The sequence below is a fragment of the Thermobia domestica genome, chromosome 8 (genome assembly GCF_964235325.1).
Source record: "Thermobia domestica chromosome 8, izTheDome1.hap1.1, whole genome shotgun sequence".
In the NCBI taxonomy this organism is placed as follows: Eukaryota; Metazoa; Arthropoda; class Insecta; order Zygentoma; family Lepismatidae; genus Thermobia; species Thermobia domestica.
The window spans coordinates 266,336,160-266,360,675 of record NC_137461.1 but is presented as its reverse complement, the minus strand read 5'-3'; the positions used below and the strand labels follow the sequence as shown (position 1 = coordinate 266,360,675).

At 35.3% G+C, this 24,516-nt stretch overlaps 1 protein-coding gene across 1 annotated transcript in view; it reads right to left on the bottom strand.

Moving 5' to 3' along the window:
* Positions 1–15,024, bottom strand: part of LOC145693612 (uncharacterized) — an 81,268-nt gene extending 66,244 nt beyond the window's left edge. Inside the window, exon 1 of the mRNA XM_081769761.1 lies at positions 14,696–15,024. Within this exon, the coding sequence (XP_081625887.1) occupies positions 14,696–14,884 (189 nt within the window). The 5' untranslated portion in view covers positions 14,885–15,024. The remainder of the gene's footprint in view (positions 1–14,695) is intronic.
* Positions 15,025–24,516: the final 9,492 nt, after the last annotated feature.

Sequence of the window (24,516 nt, the reverse complement as noted above, 5' to 3'; positions counted from 1 at the left end):
GACAGTGGCGCCGATTTAGGGGACGAAACTGAAGATTACTAGATAAGTTTATTATATTTTATTGCTATTATTAGTAGTATTTATAATTGCTTCTACAATTATCACGTATATAATGAATATACAATATTTTTGGCAGTATGCGATAATTTTAAAGGCGGAAATCGACAATTTTGTTCTCTGAGGTTGGCAACTCTGTACACAAGAGAAATCACATCGGCAGTGCAAGCAAAGCCAAATTTGTTTTCCACCCGCAAAATCGCCCCAAGGGCGCCGATTTCTCTGTAAATTTATAGGGGGCATTTAGATGCAGAAGGTATATATATGAGAATTTTAAGACAAATTGTATTCAAATTATGCCAAATATTGAATATTCATAAATACAATAGGGGCCCACATGAGCTTTGGAGGGGCCCGGGCCCCCCTGTTCCCCCAGAAACGGCGCCCTTGAATCGCCCACTCCTAATTTTAAACCATACCATAAATTTCCACTTTTAAGGCATTGTTTAAATTCTGATGCAAGGCACCTATGTTTACAAGTAACATCGAATTCGCAATTTTGGATTTAGGAGTTAAATTTCTGGGCTTTCGGCATCTCTGGCCATGTTAGCCCGTCACGTTTGAAGGATGACGTCCTCGGCGAGCACACTATCCGGAGAAAGGGAAGGAAGGAAGTAGCTTGGGACATATATGTTAGGTACCACTCCGGCATTTGCCTGGTGTGAATGAGGAAAACTCATTCAGGATGACTGGCCTGAAAAAGCGTTTTAGACTTTTTCGAGACCGAGTGCCCCCACCGGGAATAGAATTCGGGACCGCTCGAATTTGCAATTGCATAATCATATATCCAATATACTTATGTTTTTCAGGTGGAGTTCATAAAAGTATAAAGAATTCAAGTTATTCAAGAATTAGAAACCAATTGATGTTGGGGGGTGGCGCGGTGGCTCAGTGGTAGAGCGTTCATTTACGTTGCTTGAGGTTCCTGGTTCGATCCCAGGCCGCGCCGTGTGGACTTGTGGTGGACAAACACCGTGCTCGTGAGTTTTCTCGGAGTTCTCCCGTTTCCTCCCACTTTCTTCATTCCACCATTTTACTCATCTCTCATCATCACCGTCTCCTTTAGCCTAACCGGCATAACTCTGGGACGTAAAACTTAAAGATTTCATTTCCTGTGTTCTCTTCTGTATAATTGGGCTTATCATTCGACTATATATCCACACCCATCAATTACAAATTAACAGTATAATTTTAAACAAGTACAAAAAGTCAACTACACAATGGTGAAAAATTAACTAGACTCGTTTCTCGTATATTTATAACAATAACTTCTAAAATGCGTCATGATCACATTTTCATGATGGATTGCATTTCAACGTAGGTTCCTATGTATTCAATTTTTTTAGACCATTCAATTTCAGACTCAAGACTTAAATTTCGAATCACACATGCTCCTCCTATCGGGAATCGAATCCTGGTAGTCCTTCTCAAAGAAGCGTTTGTTAACCATATATACAGGAGGAAGCTCCAAAATCTTCATGAATTTCCGCAAGTCTAGCTGGAACAGAATTTACAGTTTCTCACCTTAAACCTAATGTGCACGACTTTGCAATTGACCATTCTCTAGTTCAAGAACAACCATTTGTTTCGTAAATACTTATAAGAAAATGTTTTAGTTTTTCTTTAATAACAATAATAATAATAATAATAATAATAATTGATATATAGGCGTTACAAAGCAAATATAATGTTTCCACAATCTACTGCAGAGTTCTCTCGCCCTAGATACAATCTCAGTCGTTCATTTCTCTGCAAGAAGCAGAATAAATCCTTCTTACGATACTCGTGTGCAGCCTGCCGCAAGGAAGTAACATTAAGTATGAAACAAGATTTTTAAGTCACATTAAAATTGTGATTATATTGTACATAAGGCTAGGCGTTGAAAGGACTATGCAGGCGACCGCTAGAAAGAGCAGAGATAGAACACTTCAACTAGGGTAACAACAAGCGTCGTGACTTAACGCTGTTAGAAAATCCGTTATTGGTTTCAATCAGAGATCCTAGCTTCACACTGAAATAGTTAAACATCTTTGTTTGGTCGTTCGTCATTCGTATACACAATAAGTGTCTATAATGGTATTTATATATATATATATTGGACTTTATATAAAATATTGGAAAGGCATATGATTTTGTGAAGAGTCGCTTCTGCAAGCAACGAAAACAAAATAACTGAATTGTCACTAGGTGGGAAAATAAGTCTATATTTGTAACTATTGCTTGCATAACTTTCCAGCGGCAATAACATTGCAGTCTTTTGGCCATGGAAACGAAACCGAATTCTTCTTCAATTTATATACAAATTTTGTAATCCCTACGTACAGAGAAGGTTATTTTCTTTATGTCAATGCACCCACTCTTACGCTTATCCATTCGACATAATTTTTATACATATTGCGCATATGCATACAAAACCAGTTTAATTGAGATAACATCGCTGTGAATAAAATATAGTTGAACGACAGGTAAAAGTTGGGAATAGTATTTTTAATTGACAGCTCTGTTCAGTGACTTCAGAAGTAGGGGTTTACCTATTAGAGTTGTTCTTATTACGACGATTTTTGATGTAAAACATCGAGGAATTTCGTTGACATTTTAAGAAATGATGAGTTATTTCTCATTAAAGAATCATCAAAGGGTAGTTAACTCTTAACAGCGAGTTCTTTTTCTGGACTTTTTTTTTCTTTCTGAAAAACATTTTGAAATATTTTGTTCATATTTCATAAATAAATATTTAATTTACTACTTTACAATATACAACAGGGGCGGATCCAGGGGGCGCCCCTTTACTGAGAAATAACCACTTTGCCCCGATCGCCCCCTCCCCAGACTAGGTTATTTTTTATTTTAAAAATAAAACCTATCCTTAAAATTTTCACTTTTGTAATATAAATTTAAAATATAACCTATTAATATTGAACGAACGTCTCCCCCCAAACATTCAGCCTGGATCCGCCCCTGTATGACAATTAGTTTTCACGAAAGTTTCGTAAAAGAAAGAGGGACTGTTTTTTTTTTTTCGGTCGATTTACCCTAAAATGGCTGATGTTAATTTATGCATATTTAGTAAATAAATGAAGCACTTAGAGGATAAAGGTGTTACGTTACATTTTTCGAAACGTTAAATTCTGACGGTCAGGTCACTTGCAGCAGCTGAGAAGTTTCCATGGTCTACGGTCCTCCGTTAAGCTCTTCGTTTTCACGTGTGATCTTTCTGATTTTATATCGTCTATTAATTATAGCCTCCTTCGTCCCCTCCCTCTCTTTCCTGCTACGATACCCTCTAGCACGTCCCTCATGATACAATTTCTTCTTAGGCAATGTCCCAACCAGTTTCTCTTCCTCTTCCTAATAATAACTAAAAGTGTTCTTTTCTCACCCACCATTTCTAACACCCTCTAATTCGTTTTCCGCTCGACCCAACTAATTCTTTCCATTCTTCTCTACGCCCACATTTCGAAGGCTTCCAGTCGATTTTCATCACCTTTACGTAATGTTCACGTTTCCGCCCCATACAGTACAACACTCCACACGAAGCATTTTATGAGTCTTTTTCTCAACTCTTTGTTCAAGGTCCCACAAAACAGACTTTTCTTTCTTTTAAAGGCTTCTTTCGCCATTCCTATCCTTGCTTTTATTTCACGTTCGCACTTCATGTCATTACTAAGAATATTACTCAGGTATCGAAAACTATTCACTTGTTCTATTGTCTTCTTACTTTTGTATTTGACACTGACCGCTTAGTTTAAATCGTCATGGCTTTTGTCTTTCCAACATTTATTTTCATTCTATATTCTTTACAGCCCTTCATCTTGATGGAAAATAGACGAAATGAGGAGCATAAGATGTCTGTTTATGTCGCTTATCATAGAATTTTCTCTGATTTAGATATCCTTCTGCAAATTACTTTTAACTTTATTCCTTATTATGATCAACTTATCTCTCTCCACTTGGAATGGTATCTTGACGTCCTGGAGTATTCAGTCAATGTGCGAGATTCATACCCGAATAATAAGAATCTGGAGGAATATTTTGTACCGCCCTATCCTCTAGAGCCCTGGCACTAAGCAGTTCACATTTTGTTTTTGTAACTATCGTTTGAAATACGGTGATTGTTGGTGCCATCTAATAAACAAGATTAGTAATAAACACAAGTGGGAGGTACACAAAAGTTACAAAGCAGTTTTTACTACAATGCAAGCCTCAGAATAGAAGGGGGGGAAAATAGCACATATGTGCACCTACGGACTGAAGAGACTATATATACGTGTTTTTAGCGAAAATAACGTGTGGAAGCCATTTTTACCGATCTGCTTGGTGATTTCGAACAAAGAATTTTAAACAACCCTCTATAAGTTTGTTGGATTGTTGAGGATTTCTCCGTAGCGCAATGCAGCCCCACTAGGAAGGTAGTTGTGAGATATATCATTTGCCCAATACAGCCTTCTGAGATAAGGTTTTGGAAGGATGTCTCCGTTGCCCAATGCGGCCTCCACAGAGAGGGAGATAGGTAGGTTAATGATCAGTTCATAATTGATACTTCTTGTCTACTTGTGGTCCTCTTTTATGAGTGTCCGCTGAAGGAGTGGTACGGGAGGAGAAGGTCGTCCAACTTCAGGTTCGTTCCGAACCAACTACGTGATTTCCTGGTGTTCTCCTCCTATCGTCTGCTGGGTGACAGTGTTTGTACACAGTAGCACATGTTTCTGAATGAAACATGTGTTTATGGAGATTGTTTACACGCTAGTGTAGGGATTCTCACGATACAGATTCCGTATCTCAGGAATAGGGTGAACAGGCCCACAATCAGAGGGGGGATAGGGGGTCCTGCCCCCTAAACTTTTCGTGGCCCCTTCAAACCTTAACACAAAATGCTATTATTAATACAAAATACACAATTTAGCTATTTGTAAGAGAATGTTTAATGACTTGGCCCCCCTAACATATTCATGCCCCCCCCAAACCTCTGTGGCTGATTGCGAGCCTGAGGGGGAATATAATCGTTTAACTCACTATTTAAACTAGAAATTGAAGAAATCAACTACTTTTGGTCTTAAAGTTGATCACCATAACGCTTTTTATTTATTTATTTATTTATTTATTTATTTTGTACATGATTCAACGTTGTGAGTACAAGTTACATCTCCAATCTTTTCTGTCTACTAATACCGAAAATGACCGTAGACTTCCGGATCCAACATCGATCTGCATAGAGCAAATTTACCAGAGGGCGAGAAATGACTTCTCTGATAATGATTCAGCGTTCCATGTATAGAATTCATTATCCGTTTTAACAAACCGTAAGTAAAAAAAAAATTTAAAAAATATGATTTTCCGGTTTTAACACTGATCGTATAGAGAAACAAGAAGTAGTGTCAGAGCGTACATCACGTGAAGAAGTTTGGTTTGATTTTTGGGAAACCAAACTCCCTAACAAGTCTAGGGTAGCATTTTTACCTCAAATTAAATTAAGTATAGTTTAAGATTAATGAATATTTCAAAATAGAAAACATTTAACTCTTTAGAATTATCGAGTAAAATAACCACTTGCGTAACAGCTCTTCTCGGGCTTGAGCAGCTTCAATGTCATCTGTTAGCGATCGATTGAATTAGATTTGACGAGTAGAAAGATATTTGTCAATAGTTGTATTCCACGGACAGGTTAGTATTCTGTATCCTGAGCGGTGTACTAACCCGCTATTCGCAACAGCACTGCAGGTAATCTCTCAATCAAGGATGATATCCTTAATTACGCCCATTGATTGTCAATGTGTTGGGTAAGGAATTAGATTTCTAGGCTTTCGGCATCTATGGCCATGTTAGCCAATTACAAATATGGGTGACGACACTTCTCTTCGATCATATTACACTCGGAATTGTAGAGGAAGAAAGAAATGGGGAAGGAAGGAAGTGGCCTGGGACCTATACATTAGGTACCATTCCAGCATTTGTCGCGTGTGAATGAGAAAAATTCAGGGAAAAACCTTACTGAGCATGGCTGGCCTGAGAATGCTCTTACACCTTTTCGATCGAGTGTCCCCAACGGCAATCGAACACGGGACCGCTCGCACCAAGTCCATATGTTGGGATCATCATCGAAACCGATTTCTAACTTTTCAGCCTGTACACCCTGGGGAAAATTGATGGTGATCCATGAAGTACTTCTTGAGATTCTGTGCCTCCCACTACTATATACGTTACAACTTTCAAAAATATTTAAATAATAGTTTCAATTATTTTGACACTCAAAAACTGGGAGGCAGATTCGCCCAAGATCCGCCACTGGTTGACTCCCAGCTTTAGCATTAATACACACACTATGCACAGTTTTTTTTCTTTTCATTATTTCATTTCTTTGACTTTAATCTCAATATTGAGGATTTAATACTTTCTTATTTGTTATTCTAAATATTGTAACTTAGTTTGCATCTGTCAATCTTTCTTAATGTATTAGGGAAATACATTAAACTAATATGTGTTTATATCAGACACATCAGATTGATGAACCAGATTGATGATTTATATTGATTTGATGAACAATAAATCAAAATTAAGAGCAAAAAATATATCGCATGTCTTGATCTAGAAATACAAATCAGTGAACAAAAGCAACGTTTGTATGAAACTGATAATTGTGTAACAGTTTCGCCAACTACCTGGAAATATTGGTTTCAGCAGACACTGTAAACCCTGACAGTGGCAGTACCAGTATCAATAACAGTTGGCAAAACTTTCACAGTTATTATTTTAAAATAAACGTTGCTTTTGTTCGCTGATTTGTATTTCCAGTTCAAATTATTTAGAACAGCAAAGCTAATATGAACCAGTTAATTATCTCTAATGGTTAAGGTGGATCACCACCCGGAAGTCAGTACATATTTTAGCTCATTGCCTTAAGTACTACGCAATGAAACGTTACATATTATAAATATTGTACTTTAAGATAGAGTAATGTTTCAGCTATAGCACAAGACACTGACTCATTTCGTTGTGTCTCCTGATATCGAAAAATGTAACAAATAAAAGAAAAAATATGATTCGTTTTACAATGAGTACACAAGATGGCACTTGCTGTTAGATCTTACAAGAAGTGTTCAGTTTTACGAAATGTTTATTTGTATATGTAAAGTATTTTAAAGTAACGATCTTATTACGAAATAGATATATTGTTTGACCGTTTTTCATGTTATGTTTCTTATTTTATTTAAATATTAATTTACATTTAAGGAAATAGATTTTGAGACGAAATTTGCGCAGAACGCCATAATGCGTTGTTCCTAAATATGTACGTTTACTGTAGTAGTCACAATAAGAAAATTCCTGGATTATAGCGTTGCAATTCGAGAAGCAGAATTGCGATAAGGGTCGAAAACTAATTTAACATAATTCGATGATTACTTTTTTTTATTATCTGGCATCAGTAAACACTCGACACTATCTGGCAACACCACACTATTTAAGCAGCGTTTAGCATAGCACTGGTTAACACCTAGTTATTCACCGTAAGTTATTTAATACGAGTAGGACACGATAAATTTTATTTCCACATTTCAAATTTACATCTTCTTTTGTCTTTTTTTTTTTTCCTGAGGCCAATCAGAAGCCCGAGTCTAGTTTCGGCATTATGTATGAGTCCTTCAGAGATACCTGTTGCGGATTGGTTCTCGATTCTCGGTCACATTGAAAATTTATTCAGACTTACACCTGAAAGGAATCATTATTTTCTTGCCATCTAGCGATGAAATTCTGAAGATCTTAAATGTTGAAAGTTTTTGTCAGTTTTCTTGATTTCCAGTACTTCACTGACAACATGCCTATTAAGATGATTGCTTTGTGCTATGATTTTTGTAGCCATCGTGAAAGAATATAAATGGATAAATAATAAATTGATTTTATAATAAATTTTGCACCTATTCCACATTGTGTTCTTTGTTGTGTAAAATATCATGTAAGTGAAAGAACATATGTTTGAAGTAATATTATAATTATTCCGTTCAGCAATATCAATAAATATTGCATCTAACCTTAAAATAGAATGGTTAAAGGTTTATTTGCCATATATTTTGCATGAGTACCTTCTTTTTACTACCTGATATACATATTTTAAAAATTCACTAAAACAATAATGGGCAAACTACGACCCGCGGACCAGAGCCGTACTGCAACCCAGGAGCCCACCGGGAAAGTGCTTTCTAAAGGGCCCACTCACATGTATGTAGGCCTACTACCCCCTCCCCCGAAAATAAAAAAAAAATCCGAGTGTCATTCGGATCAAGTATACTGAGACGTCTTAAAATACAGATTTGAAACTCTTTTAAGGCAGTATTTTCTCCCCTGACACTGACTGATCTGACGTAATGCCCAATTATTCATTATTTTCTTGCAACTGTACAATTATTTGAACAAGCTCGATTACTTCATATCTCCCCCTAAAGTAACAATGGCGCACTTTTGCCATAAATTTTTCATAGGTGCCCCTGGTGCATATACAAATACATACATGAAGCAACAGAAGTAATTTATACAAATGCTACATTGTCCTGTATTAACAGGAGAATCGTAGGTAGGGGGAGGGGTGTGCGAGGCTTTAGCCACTTACGCTGATAACAAGAGGGTGTCGAACGTGCAAGAAGAAAACAGAATGAAATGAAATCTTTAAGTTTTACATCCCACGGTTATGCCGGTTAGGCTAAAGGGGACGGTGATGATGAGAGATGAGTGAAATGGTGGAGTGAAGAAAGTGGGAGGAAACGGGAGAACCTCGAGAAAACCCACGAGCACGAAAAAAGTATTGGAAATGAATAAACGACGCGTCTCTTCGAAAAAGTATTGGCGCCCTAATAAATCAATATTGTTATAGGATTACAAACGAATAGATTTTTTTTAAAAATTCTTCCTCGCTTCACTCGCAACTCAAATGTTTCAATAAGTCACAACAAGCTTTTACTTATTACTTAAAGAAAGTTGTTATCATACACAATTATGATTTGTTAATGATGATGTGATATGCTGTAGAAGGCCACAAGCTAATGTTTGCGCGAGAATATTAAAAATGAAGATAAACAAAGAGGAATAACATTTTCGAACTTGAAGCAGCGTTAGAATAGGGGCATAAGGGGTCAGAACTTAACCTAACGAATTTCGTCCTTTTCAAAACATTGATCACTACCAGTGATATTTTTCTTTTCCTTTTTTATTTCTTTTTCTCTCTTTTTTCTGTCTTTTTCTTTCTTTTTCTGTTTTCTTTTTTCTTGTTTATTCCATTGACATGAAATGTTTCCAATTTGAAGGAATTTATTGGGATAATTTCGCCATCAACTACTTGTATCGCCAGGATATTTATTTTTGTGCATATGTATCAAGTTGTGTGATATTTTTATCTATCTACATACATACATTCATATACACACATTATATATGTATATATAGATTAACATATGTCTGTATGTGTTAGTGTATTTTCAATATGTTAATTAATAATAAAAAAAAACTTAAATTCAGAACTTTCATTCATTAAGAAATTAAGTAATTACTATAATTTCAAACATATGTAAGTAGCCAAACTATATTTTGGATTTTAAATATACAAACATCAAACATACATATTCTATTTCACAAAATATTTTTTTACCGCAAAACAATCGAAATTAAAATGTTATTTGTGCGGTCACATGTAGAATAAAATTTCAAAAGTTTACGATTATTAGTAGAAATTAATGCTGTCACCCATTTTGATCATTTTTAAAAAAAAAAAGTTTCTAATGCATTGAAAATTCATTTATTATCGATAGTATGAAACGTTGTATACTAATATAAAAACTAGAAAAAAACTAATAGAAAAAAACTAATATAAACCTCTTGAAAAAAGCTCTTATTTGTAAAAGAGTGACAATGATCTCTTTTGGCTGTTGCAATGGTCTGTCCAAACAGCTTGATAAAAAAGTTATCGAAGCATAACGACAAAAGGTGCTTCTCTTGTATGTATAAAAAAACAAGCTTGGTAAGGTGAGTGTAGGGGAGGGGAGCATCGAATTCTACTTCGTCCCGGGCGCCGAAATCTCTAGCTATACGGCGACCAAGGGGGCCCCAAAAATGTAAAAATTACTGGAAACATTTTCGCCATAAATGTTTTTTTTTTAATGACATGAATCACTTCTGTATAAATCATGAGCCCTTTTGAACATGTTGAGAAAGGCCCAGTGCCGGATTTATACGTATAAGCTAAACAAGCTATAGCTTAGCGTCCCACTCTGTTGGGGGCTCCCAAAAAATTAAAAAAGAGCTGGCCCTAATGTCATTTCCAAATATTAAGGAAATGCAAATAAGGTAAAACGCACATACAACGGTGTTCTGTACTGTATTAGGCTCTTATGAAGCAAGTAATGGGTCCCTGTTTCCCAACCCGCTTGTAATGGAACCTCCGTTGCCCAACCCCGTTTATAATGAAGCCCTCGTTTTCCAGCCCTGCTTTTAATGGGGCCCCTGTTTCCCAACTCCTAGTGGGGGTCATTTTTCAGGGTCCCGCTTGAAATAGGGTCCTCGTTTCCCAGCCATTACAATTAGCTACTTTAATAAGACTTCACAGTGTAAGTGATGCGGTATCTTATATACTAGTATGCGGATAAGACTCTAGTGCTGCCTTTTGGCGTACTCTTTGGAATTCTATAAGAAATTAAGTCTTATAACAGTGGGTGCATAAAAAGAAGACATGAAATAAAACGACAAGCTGGCGAAATAACAGTAAAATATATTGGAATTACAGCCTTAAACGGCAATACTTTTTATATCGCGACTGTACGTAAGTTGATAAGTAGTGTGCAGAAGTATTTCCATATACAATCAGAATTGATAGCCTTGGCACTGATTTTCATAGTGATCTATAGAGTGCCAATAATGGATCACTAAAGAAAACAACAGGAGAACGAATCATAGTGATTTGATACATTCGTTCTAGGCATATGAATCGTTCATTTGTATATGTTAACAGTATTCTCCATATGTATTATTACGTTCAGAATTGCCCAACTGGATTTACCTTGTGTAAGTTAGTATGCAGTAGTCTGAATGCATTTGGCTGTCGGCACTACCTAGGTAGCTACTACATAGCAAGGCTAGGTACCAACATCTTTTCACGTCGTAGTAAAAAGAAGTTATGGGTTTTATAATAATTGTATTGCAACAGTTACGTTTTCCAACGATATTTTGATTATTTCCAGTCTGGGTTCTGGTTGCCCCCTCCCCCTCAGTTTTTAAATTCTAGATTCGCCTCTGTTTACAGCGAATTTGCGTCATATTACACCTTATGTAATCTTCGAGGTTGCATTCCATTTTGAGTTACTCTAGTAACTTGACCTGGAAAAAGCTCACACGATTGGCTGGCAGCGGAGTTGAGCTTCAGTCAGTACTTACCAACTTTAGTCAATGCTTACTTTTGGACTGGCTACCGGCCTGCAACCCTAGATGATATTCAGACTGTATTTACCTACATTGGATCTCTGGAAACGTTTCAAACTTTACCAAACTCAATAGGGGCAACTTCAAATTAGAAATGATGCGGACTCCACATATAGAAGCATAGAGTGGAGCGTTGGTCATAATTGGCGCAAAAGCAGAGATCGGTAAGGGGATCCATTGGGACGAAATTAAACTACCGCTAATTGTACTGTTTTTTTTTCTGTAATATCTTCAAAACGGTAAGTTAAGTTAAGAAAATACTTATTTTATGTGTAAACGTACTTAAATATCCATTAAGTCCATAAATTACCATATAGCACATATTAAAGAAAAAACCGGCGACATCTTGTCGTTGAAAAACAAAGCTAGAAATATAACGGGCCCCATTACCTTCAAAAGTTTAGAGCCCCATCAAACCTAAATCCGGCACTGGAAAGGCCGCATCATAAAATTTTTCGTAGGGCCCCCTTCTATTTCCTACTCCAGGGCCCCCAATGGTCTTAATCCGGCCCTGTATATTTTTTATACAGGAAAACAACGGTACTGTAAAATGTAAATTATGATTTAATTTCAAGTTATGGCATCATTTGAGATTTCAATTTAGCTCAATACTTCAATATAAGCAAAAGTATAAAGCAGAGTGGGAAATCAGGAACTTTTCAAGGGTTGAATTACGAAAAATGTGAAAGGCTGTTTTCGCAACATCATGGGCTGGCAACGCTGACTGTATTTGCGGTACTCGACGTGTTACCGTCCTTCGTTCTCTTATTCCCGCATGCGAGGAGTGCATGACTTGTGCCTTTTTGTTCATACACCGCTACTCACGATACGAGCCAGAGGGCCCACTAAAAGAATACACCGTCCAGGGCCCACCGGGAAATTTCCCGGCTTCCCGCCTGGCCAGTACGGTCCTGCCGCGGACCAGACATTTTCCCTTGAGGCTGACACTAAAAATAATACAAAATTTACCATTTTTCTTTTGCTTGTTTTTCATAAGTGAAAGAAGATAATGAAATGCAACTTACCACAATCATAGATAATGCTATTATACAACAGAAAATATAAATCTGAAGAATTTTCAGTGTTGCAATCCATAGAAACTACAGAGTTGGCAGAACATTTCTCCCAAAATGTAAGTTAAAGCAGCGACTAGAGGAATGAATTCAACTGCATTTGATTACGTATCATGTTGTCTTGGAATCCTGTGAACTATTTTTTAAAATTATAGTTGTATTTAGTTTGTAATAAACAAAATAGATTTAACATACAGTTATTAAAATTAAATAATAATGTTATTGAAAAAGTAGTTCACAGAATACGAAAACAACATAATACGTAATGAAATGGGGTTGAGTTCGGTCCTCTAGTCGCTGCTTTAACTTAGATTTTGAGGGAAATGTAATTGTGGCGACACTGTAATTTCCATGGATGGCAATACTGAAAATTCTTCAGGTTCATATTTTCTGTTATAGAATAGCATTATCTATGATTGTGGTAAGTTACATCTCATTATCTCCTTTCACTTATGAAAAACAAACAAAAGAAAATGATAAATTTTGTAGTATATTTTTAGTATGTCAATATCTTAAACGTTTTATCCGTCCGCGTGGCATGATTCCTTATCTGACAAATATTTAAAAAGTATTTTCATTAGTTTGATGCCTCACGCTTATGATCTTTAGGGTAAAGGAAACAGATAATCAAAATTATTGTATTATTGAAGGTAAATTATTGTATTATTATTATTATTATTATTATTATTATTATTATTATTATTATTATTATTATTATTATTATTTATGTGTTCTTCCATTGGGAATCTGACGAATTGAATTTCAGAGTCCATGCATCCCTGTTGGTACCGGCTTATGATTTTTTTTTATAAATGCATGCGTCAAATTCCTCTTCATAACCATTCAATCGTTAATAGAGGTTACTTAGTATTACAAGAGCATTGTAAAATGTGTCATTTTTATATTTAATAAATTGTATTGTTGCGTCTAAAGTTTCTTTACTTTCTTTCAAAAAAAAAAAAAGTAAAAAGTTTGTTTATCACTGCAGTAAAGTTTCCGGAAGCTACAACTCACAGATGACGAGAAGAACCCTAAAACAGGGGTTAGGGGGGAAAGGTCAACGACATGGACAAGTCCATTTTCGGTTTTTGAGGTGTGGTCTATACTTAGATGTCGTCTGCTACCCCGGGTAGTCATATGCGTGCTATTCCGTGGTGTCATTTGATACCCCCGTGCGAAAAGTGGGCGAGCCCATACCTACGTCACACTATTTCTGCTAGGGTTCTTCTCGTCACCTATGAGCTGTACATATTGCATTAATTATAGCTGTTACATAGCCCAGAATCGAAAGTGTTAATCATTGATTTATATGAGAAATGTCTGGAAGTGACACATGGAATTTGAAAAATGGAATATGGAAATCTATTAAACATCGACATTAAACCTTCATGTTCCTTCAGTTAGAACTAGAACTAACAATACAAATCTCTTCTATTGTTAAAAAAAAAGCTAGAATCAAAATAATGCTGAAGTCCCTAATTTGAAGAACAAATGAAATTTTTAAGTTTTACGTCCCACGATTATGCCGGTTAGGCTAAAGGAAGCGGTGATTATGAGAAATGAGTGAAATGGTGGAATGAAGAAAGTGGTAGGAAACGGAAGAACCCCGAGAAAACCCACGATCACGGTGTTTGTCCACCACAAGGTCCACATGGCGCGAGCTGGGATCGAACGAAGGCCCCCAAGCACCGGAGGTGAACGCTCTACCGCTGAGCCACCGATCCCTCTCCTACTTTGCAGAATACGAAGAATATGTCTATAATACATTAGATGAAAAACATGATAAAATTTATATAGGTACAATGGACTGTAAAGCGGTAAAAAAAATTGTTGTAAAAATATAGTCTCATATTTCAACACTCTAATTGGGAATCTGCCTGTTGTGTTGATAAAGAACTAGACAACCTTAGTACCATAAAAAGTATATAACAAATTTTAGTAATCAATGCTTTAATATTAGTACTAGAATAAACATATGACTTTAAAAAAATACTAACTGTAAAATAACCTTACTGATTAGTGAATGTTAGTAGTATGTACTTTGAATAAAAATAAAATAAAATAAATGAATATCATGATTACAAAAAAATAAAGCCATAGAATATACTTACCGGATCTGGCCTACTGTACAAATTTTTACGAACTGGATTATATTCTAATGTATCAAAAATGTTTAATAGTTTGGGATCCTGAGTACTTGAATACGATGTTAAACAACTTAAGAATACAAAAAGCACCGTTAGCAGTTTACAAGACGCATGATTCCGGCGCCGGTGCCATGACGTCGTCGTCGGTTCCATCCTGTTTGGAAATGGATGGAAAGGGGCCTCTTCTCTCGCTGGTTTATACTTTAAAGTTGGTTCGTCCGGCTGTCTGGATGGTGCAAGACACACTAAAATATAAGAATGCTTCCCATAAGTCAATTTCCTTTTGCCTAATGTCACGCATTCACTTAAAGATTATATGACAGCGGGTGCTTAGGACATAGATAACAAATAAAAATTTTATGTCTTTTGCAGAATGGCACAACATATAAGAAGTTTCATATGAATCGTCTTTTAATCTAAGTTGCTGAAGCGTATAATTTATATTTCAAATTATAATCATGTTTGTATTGTTCTGTTTGAGCAGGTTGCGCAACAAACGACCATTCCCTAAGGTCCAATATTACTCTTTCAATCACGTATTTTCTATCTACAACTTTGAAAGAAAGATGTTACACCTTATGCAAGGATGAGCTTTGACAATGGTCAATAGATGGATTTAACATAATGACTATTTTGCTGTACGCATTTTACGATGAGAAATTTTTGATTAGATTTTACGCTCATAAATATGTCGTCGCTTTCCAAGTGAACCGTCTTTTATGCGCACATCTATATCTGTTTGTTATTATAGATATCAATGCATGCTTTTTTAAAAAAAGTTTTTGATGTTTGTACTTTTGATGGCGCTACGGAACACTACACTTTTCGTATTAACTACACTTAGTTCCCTCCACGTTTGTAACCTTTTAGTTATAGATTCTCGTATTCCGAAAGGAATGTTTACAAAAATCTAACTTTTTTTGCACCCCTCATTTTCTTAATGATGCATAACATTAAAATTTCCATTTTTACACTTGCGGGAACAAGAAAAATTTAGATTAGCAGATCCTGAACAGTATAAATGTGGGTTTCTCTAAGTTTCAGCAGGAAATCTCCTTGGATACCTTCTACGATTAGACAGCCGTTTAGAACACATTTCTTTGACATGTTAGGCCTATGTAGTGTGTTATGAGAGTATAGGGTGTGTTAATGTAATACTAAAATGAACGAGAATAGTGTAAAGTACCCAAAATTCTCATATGTATTTTGTAAATTTATTTTGTTTATTATAAAACAAGGAAGCGATATTCAAACTGTTTAGGAAAATAAAAACAGATAACGTAGGCATCACACCACAATTATAGGAAGTTTTCCTATACGGAAATAACAAAGTAAGGCATTTCATAAGGAGGCTTGAGCTAAGCTCTACGCTACAACCAAAAAGCACCTAAATCCCAAAAAGGGGTTGTGCTGGTTGAGGACGGAAAGTAGACTGGGGAGTTGTAATTAAAATTGCATAGTAAAAAGAACATCAATTAAAAATTATCAAAGTTAAACTACCTGTAAATATTACATCTATTTATAATGTTAAATAATCATAATGGTTAAATTTCTATGGCATTACAATTTAAGGAATTTTTTATAATTAAAACCATTTCGAGTCCTGGTAGCTTGTGGTGTAATGTCAAAAATATCAACAACAAAAAATAATTATTTCATTTCTTATCCTAAAAAAATTAATCAAATCCATCCTTAAGTTGTCTAAATACACAGTATTACAAATTTCAAATAAGCTACGCTCTGCCCCCAAGTATAAAAAGTTTCTAAAATACTAAATAATTCCAATTAAACATTTGTAGCACACGTTATGGTGGAAGCATCCGGTTTTATCCATGTATGGGTATTTTATGAATTACAAATTAATTCATGATTTTTTAAATGTTCTTTGAGTATGGGCGGCCCATCTCGTACAAATACACCTTGTTCTGATTTTCCGTCACACAATGTTTTTTGCCCTTATTTTGTGTTCTCTCTCCTCGTTGCAATATTCTGAAATATTGTATTTTTGTTTACCATTTACATTAACAGCTGTAGATATATGTAATCTTATTTTATAGTCCATGGAGGGGTTCTAAAGTAGGTATACAGTTATAAGAGTTCTTATTTTCTTTATTAGTATGTATATATTATATAATAAGTTGTTGATTATGAAAAAACAATACCTTTATGAGGTCACAATCAGGATTCTGATAGGAATTGCCATTAAATACAATCTCTGTGGTTCTCAAAGAGTCTATCTTCAGTATTTGCACATTCCTGTGGTGTAGTTTCTATACTCAATCACACTGATTGTTATTAATTTCTTTGTACACTTCTCTAATGAAATTTGTCTTGTCGTCAATAGCGCGTAGTTTTCTCGAAAATATTTTGTCTTTGACAAAATCTCAAAAAAACAATGTCTGTTGTAGTAAGGTCTGGTGATTGTGGTGGCCATTCAACTCCTCTCGTCGACCTATCCAATAATTGGATAATTCGCTGTCAAGAAACTTGCACATTGTTACGGGATAGTGGAGAGGAGGTCCATCTTGCTGTAAATAAGAGTCATCATGATCATCTTGTCGCCGCAATTGTGGAATAACAGTGTCCCGTAGCATGTTAAGATACAGGTAGTGGGTGACTTCAATTTAAAATGTTAGTCCCAGTAATCCATTTACATTTACAAACTGTAACCAGGTTCATTCAATTGTTCAACTGTTACATAGGTTTTTTTTCCTGTTAAAAGCATCTGAAAGTTTAAAATTTGAATCGACTGACCAGCACTCTTTTGGAATCATGTCATCATCTTATCTTTGTGAATTTAGCATTATAATCTGGATCACCCTCTAACAATTCATAAAGTAATCTTGGTCGACACATTTTTAAACCTAAACGTTGCATCAGACACCCCAAAGAATTACAGAAAATATCTCACTAACCTGAAGCTCTCCTCTTTGATTTTTTTAGGGGGGCTTTTGATAAATGCCTGCGCAACTAACATTTCATTGTCCTGGGTAGTAACACTGACCGGTCGACCACTCTTTGGCGCATCACAGATGGAGCCAGGGGTAGAAATGGATCTGAAAAGGTAGGGGAATGATAGGTAGCGGTATGGCATCACGCCGTCCTCCTGTCTACCTTTAAACATTGTAATTTCTTAGAAACTGGGGAGACGCCATAAATATTTTTTGGAGGTGGAGGAACGGCGTTTTCTCGCGTTCCCTCGCACTTTTACCCCTGGATGGAGCTAGTTTCATGAAATTTACTGCATAATTTGTAAATTGTTCGTCTACTTGGTAGAGGTGTATCAAATTATGTAGCTCATTTCTGTCGAACCTTCTCAGCATTCTTTCTCTTCCAGTATTGTTTGTTTGGATCAATATTAGAATATATTTAATCAAAAATGTTCTTGTACGCCTTATAACTGAAGAATTACATATAGTGTATCCAAACCCAAACTATAACTTAACTCACTATAATTTAGATACTTATTCCTTAGAAAATACGAAAAGTCGATTTAGGGGCCGTTGAAAACTTTCGTGGCCCCTGAGCCGAAAACTAATTAGTGACCAAGATTGCAATCTTTCGATCCATTTTTTTTTTAAATATATAATTCCAAAATTCTTGTTTATCCACTTTTATTTCAAAGTATAAAACAGCTCTCCCAAGTATAACGACTCTATAGAAAAGCGTCGTCAACCTGGTCCGTCTTGTAATATATAAGTTACGAAGCGATAATTACTTTTCTTTATGCAAGAATCAACTCAGATATTCAAAGATCATTAGTCTCACCTTTATTGCTTGATATGTCTTAAATATTCCTTTTTAAAACCGTGAAATACATAAATTCACTTGACTAGGTCAACACATAACATGTACATAGCCACAACTATCCCATAATAATCTCTTACATATATTAAAAACATTCTTCTTTTCTGTTAATTTAAAATGAACATTCTACTAAGTATATTACATATTTATGAGCACTTTTTGCCCACGGTACAGGTAAATATTATACAAACTAAAGTATTTCGTTATAGAAAATGTCGCCCGACAAAGGGACTGAATATAAAAGTCATGAGTAGGCTTGGCTTTTATATTCAAGAACCACTGGTCTGATTAGATTAATGTTCGTACATTACATATGTTCTTTATATTTTGATCACACCTCGTATATATCTTCATTACTTTTTGGTTAAACCTCATATATATATAAAATATTAGTTATTATCATTCACATAAATACATTTACAATAAATCTTTGATTTCATTAATATTTCTCTTTTATTACATTATTATTTATTCTTTATCATTAAAAACATCGTCGCTTAGAAATATAATTAACGAGGGTGAAACACAAATTATCAAGATTACTAGTTTCGATCATTATTACAAACGATGATGTGACAAATAATATTTGTTCTTTTCGGGCGCATTGTATAACAAATAAGTTAGATGTTGCAATTGTAATGTATACATAGCAGCACTAAGATGTCCAAAATAAAGAAGAATTTCACTCAAGGTAGTCATTGAATAATTGATTTTATAGAATGGATCTTATTCTTAACATAATCTTTGATAATTAAACACAAATCAATCTGATATAAAATAATTTTTGCCTTTAACTAATTATAAATTGAATTATGATTCTTCACATTAATAAGAAAGAATAAAAATTAAACATAACCTACGTTTGAATAATCAAATGGAAGTAAATAAATTTATTTTACAGAAACAAAAGACACCTTTTTGTTATTAAATAAACACATTTTTCATTATTATTGTTATTTTTCATTCTTATTTATTTGATCAAGAATGTTGGGTGCTACTAACTCTTTAACTAGATGCATTTCAAATATTTATAACCATCGTTTTCATTATTAATATTAACACAAACTTTAAAACGAAAATTCACAAGAATCTATAACCAACATGGGTTTAACCTAATTTCGTTAACGGTAATCATGTTACATTCGCACTGGCATATGAATCTAATAAAGTGCATTGTACCGCACAATCGTGGTTAGGTTCTACATTAGGTTGTACATGTCTTTCATCGTGATTTGAATTTTGATACGAAGTACCATCTCGTGAACACTGATTATGTCTATACATAGGATTGGTAGCATCTCTAGGATTTCGACATGTATTTCTATTATTTTTGTGTCTACTTCGGTTGATTAGGTTAGGCGGATTCCCTACATAGCCTTGTCTATTTTGTTCATTTTGATTGCTAGAGTATACTCGTCTTAGGTTCGGTTCACTATTATTCACACTTCGGACATTCAAATTCCGAACAGGGACCAAATGATCTGAATTATTCTTATTTTTACCCATTCCTGATTGTGTTAGATTCATAGCATGGTATTGAGTTTCGTAGCATTGTACAAGCATTAATAAATGACTGAAACTCATACACTGAGTGGAAAATAAGATCTGCTGTAATTTAAATGGAAGCAAATTGCGAATCGATGCAATTATTCTTGATTCCGATTGCAAGGGATTAACAACCTTTAATTCATTATAGACATTTACAACAAACTCTACAATAGATTTGTGCAATCGAGGATTGAAATGTTGATTTCTAAGAGTGGCATCTCTGTTTGCCAGCAAAAAGTCATTTTCGTAATTCGCGATCAATGCCGCTTTAAATTCCCCATATGTACTAATGTGATCACGTATTGCCTTAAACCATAAGGAACAAGGTGGGAGTAATACATGGGGTATTAATTTCATGTATTGTGATCGGTCGATAGACATTATATTGCATTCATCTTGGAATTTCTCTAGGAAAGAACTAGCATTTTCATTGCACTTACCACTAAATTTACTCATGGCTTTGATTTCGCTCATCTTGACACTTAACTTTACCTTTCTTTTCTCACTCCTTGTTCTTGTGGTGTGATTGTTCCGGTCCGTAGCGTGCTGTGTCATGATACCATTTATATTTCGTTCATCAGTGATCTTCGGACAATTTTCCTCTAATATAATATCCTCCTCAGATTCCGGCGAAGGCGTATTTATATCCGGTGATTGGGGAAACTCGAAGCGATCACTGCCCAGATTATTGCGATAAATGTTATCTCTAGCCTGTAACGTTTTAATTTCTTCCTGCATAGTAGCCAACTGGATCTTTTGATGTTTAACGGAAGATTCTATTAACGTTAAATCCTTTTTTACAGCACAGATTTCATGATTTTGATGATCGTGCTTTTCTTGACACTCATCGGCTAACCTTTTTAACTTCTCTTCAAACTGCGAGGATATGTCGTTCATCACCTGGACGATTGTTTGTTTCGTATCGTCTGATTTCAGTTCTATCCGTTCTATTCGTTTACTTAATTCTTCATACTGCTTGCTAGCTTCGTTGAATTTCAATTCTATCTTCTGTTCCATGGTCTGGTTAGCTTCATAGAACTTATGTTCCATGGTCTTGTTAGCTTCGTTGAATTTCAATTCTATCTTCTGTTCCATGGTCTGGTTAGCTTCATAGAACTTCTGTTCCATGTTTGTGTTAGATTCATTGAGCTTCTGTTCCATGGTTTGTTTTATCTCAGTCGTCATTTGCATAATTTGTCGCTGCACAGCTAACAAAAGTCGATCCTCAGATGACAAACTTGGTGTTGCACTAATTTCACCTGGATTACTGGTATTAGATTCCTGTTGCACTATTTCACTATCCATTTTTCTTTTGATGACCTTACCGCTTCGTAATACGGTTAAGTTCGTATTCATAAATGGTAATATCCAAGTAAATTCAGCCCTACTTTCCTTCTTCGGGAACTGAATTTTCAAAAGTCCCGGGTTTGGTAAACCAAATTTTTATAACGACTCTATAGAAAAGCGTCGTCAACCTGGTCCGTCTTGTAATATATAAGTTACGAAGCGATAATTACTTTTCTTTATGCAAGAATCAACTCAGATATTCAAAGATCATTAGTCTCACCTTTATTGCTTGATATGTCTTAAATATTCCTTTTTAAAACCGTGAAATACATAAATTCACTTGACTAGGTCAACACATAACATGTACATAGCCACAACTATCCCATAATAATCTCTTACATATATTAAAAACATTCTTCTTTTCTGTTAATTTAAAATGAACATTCTACTAAGTATATTACATATTTATGAGCACTTTTTGCCCACGGTACAGGTAAATATTATACAAACTAAAGTATTTCGTTATACAAGCGAGAGAAAAGTTTTAAAATTTCCATGTTGCCCACCAACCTATCGTTGAGGTGAACAAGAAGAAGTTGGTAGATGGTTAAATTACCAGCCATGATTATCTGAAAAATAATACACTGCCCCTACTTTTGCACTTCCCTGTATATTTGAGTGTTAGTAGAGTCCAGAGATGCATCCACGCAGGGTGACCACCGCTTACAGACTCCTCCTGCAAGAAACTTAGTAACTCAACATACATTTGTACATTTTTTTTTAACCAGAGTTATACTCGTTTCACAGAGAAATAAAGCAAAGCTAATCTCCACTTCTTATGACAAATGTCTTCTAAAGTTTTATCTGGAGAATAATTGTGTATAATTTCGTTTATATTTGGTTTACCTCATGGTTAAAAGTGGATCTGAAAAGGTAGGGGGATGCATGACGTCACTGCGTCCCCCGTGCCTATCTTTGCCCATTGTAATTTATTTAGGAAGTGAGGGGACGCCATAGATACTTTCTGGAAGTGGAGGACGACATCCCCCCGCGTTCTCCCTCACTTTTACACCTACCTGTAGCAGTATAAGAATGCCGAAAGAAAAATTTTCTAGAAGGTATGTTCTGAAACAATGGATTAAAAAGGCAATAAGATTTTAACAATTCAAGGAGAAAATATATTTTGTGCAAAGTGTGTGCGAAACAAGTAAGTAATATTTTTAAAGTAAGTACGCTTCTTTTCAGAAGAGGGCATTTCCATTTTGTTCGAAAGCAAAAACTCAAACTCCAGCGTCGCCCTGTTTTCTGGCCGCCTTATATTTTCACAGCAGTTTCAGGCCTGGTAACGAGTTTATACAATTATGAAAAAATCTAGATGTGTCTTTTTTGCATACTTTGAATGAGTTCATTCCAAAGAAACCGTTAAGAGGTGTACCGTATTTCGGGAAGAAATGAACAACCCTTTTGAAAATATGCTCAATTAATCAAAATATTCGCTTTAAAAAACTAAAACTTATCACAGCAGCTATTTTCTGAAATCAGGAGACAAGTTCTGGAGTTTCTTTTCAGAGAGTTTATCAAAGTAGGCTATTTAAATCCAAATTTGTGTCGCTTTGATATGGTCTCTCGAAACAACGTTTTTTTTTACTAAGTCTTCTGTTATGCTTTTGATAACTTTACCTTCTTCCCATTTATGGTCCGTATATTGCTCAAATCAGTTTACTCCACTAAAGTATCAATATTAATCATGGATGTTTGAAACGGTTAATGTTACTCTAGAAGAAAATATTCTAGGATTTACACATAACTGGACGCAAAAAGTAATTTCAATTGGATTTATTTTCTCTTAAAGAAGAACATAAGGTTTTGAATACAGACTTTTAATATTGTAAAAACTGCCTTCAACGGACCCCTTATTAAATGGAATTTTATCTTAAACGGAAATATTTTACGGTTCCAGGAATTTACAGGTAAAAAAATGTGTTCCCTTGGTTAGGTGGAACCTGTATTGCGAACAACGAATATTAACAGATTGACTGGCATGAGACTTAAAATTGGGTCTCCAGTACTGTCATTCATGAGGCCGTGATATCCACTTTTATGTCTCACTTCATCAGTTGTGCCAAGCCGCGATACCCGTCTATGGGTTTCACTTGTCACTTGTTAACATGATTAATAATAATAATAATAATAATAATAATAATAATAATAATAATAATAATAATAATAATAATAATAATAATAATAATAATAATCATTTGGTTCCAGAATGCTACACGATACTCGTAGCCTGTACCTAGAAAGCAACCGGCGCTTATAAGAATGGCGTCAACCCGGTGGAGTCACTCAGTCGAAAAAGTGTAAGAGCTTTGTCAGGCCAGCCACCCTGAATGAGGTTTTCCTGGGTTTTCCTCATTCACACCACGCAAATGCCGGGTGGTACCTAACTTATAGGTCCCAGGCCGCTTCTTTCTTTCCTCAATCCTTTCTTCCTTCCTTCCCCCGGATAGTGTGCCGCTCGCCGAGGGATGTCATCCCTCAAATCGTGAAGGGCTACATAGCCTTAGATGTCGAAAGCCCAGAAATCCAAATCCTAAACCCTAAAATTGGCGTCAAAATGGTAGTGCTATGTTGATTTATTTTCGCAAATTTTTATTACTTCATCCCACAATGTTATATACAATCTGGCATTGGCAGTCAACCTTTAAAATAAACTTTTTAACGAAAATTTTCAACCTCCGGGATGCAACGTTTAGAAAACTTATAGACATTATGTTAGAAGTTAAGTATATGAACTATGTTATCTGCAAATGTCGTTGTCTTGTACTCATTTGTTCCTAAAATAGGTTCAAATATTGATGAATTGTGATCACTCCACGAATCAAATAACAAAAAGGACTTTGCATTAGACGCTGGCAGAAAAACCTCTTGAAACCATGATCTCATAAGACTTGATATTAATTTTCCCTAATTTGATGCTTTCACGAGGATATTTTCAGATTTAAAGAGGATGTTTTCGACTATAGTGAGAGGCGAAGGGACTCATTTTCAATAAGCACCCCGAATATTAAGAGACAAGAGTTCGCTCTAAATAAGCACCCCTAATAGTGAGAGGAACAGAGACGCACTTTAATCAAGAATCC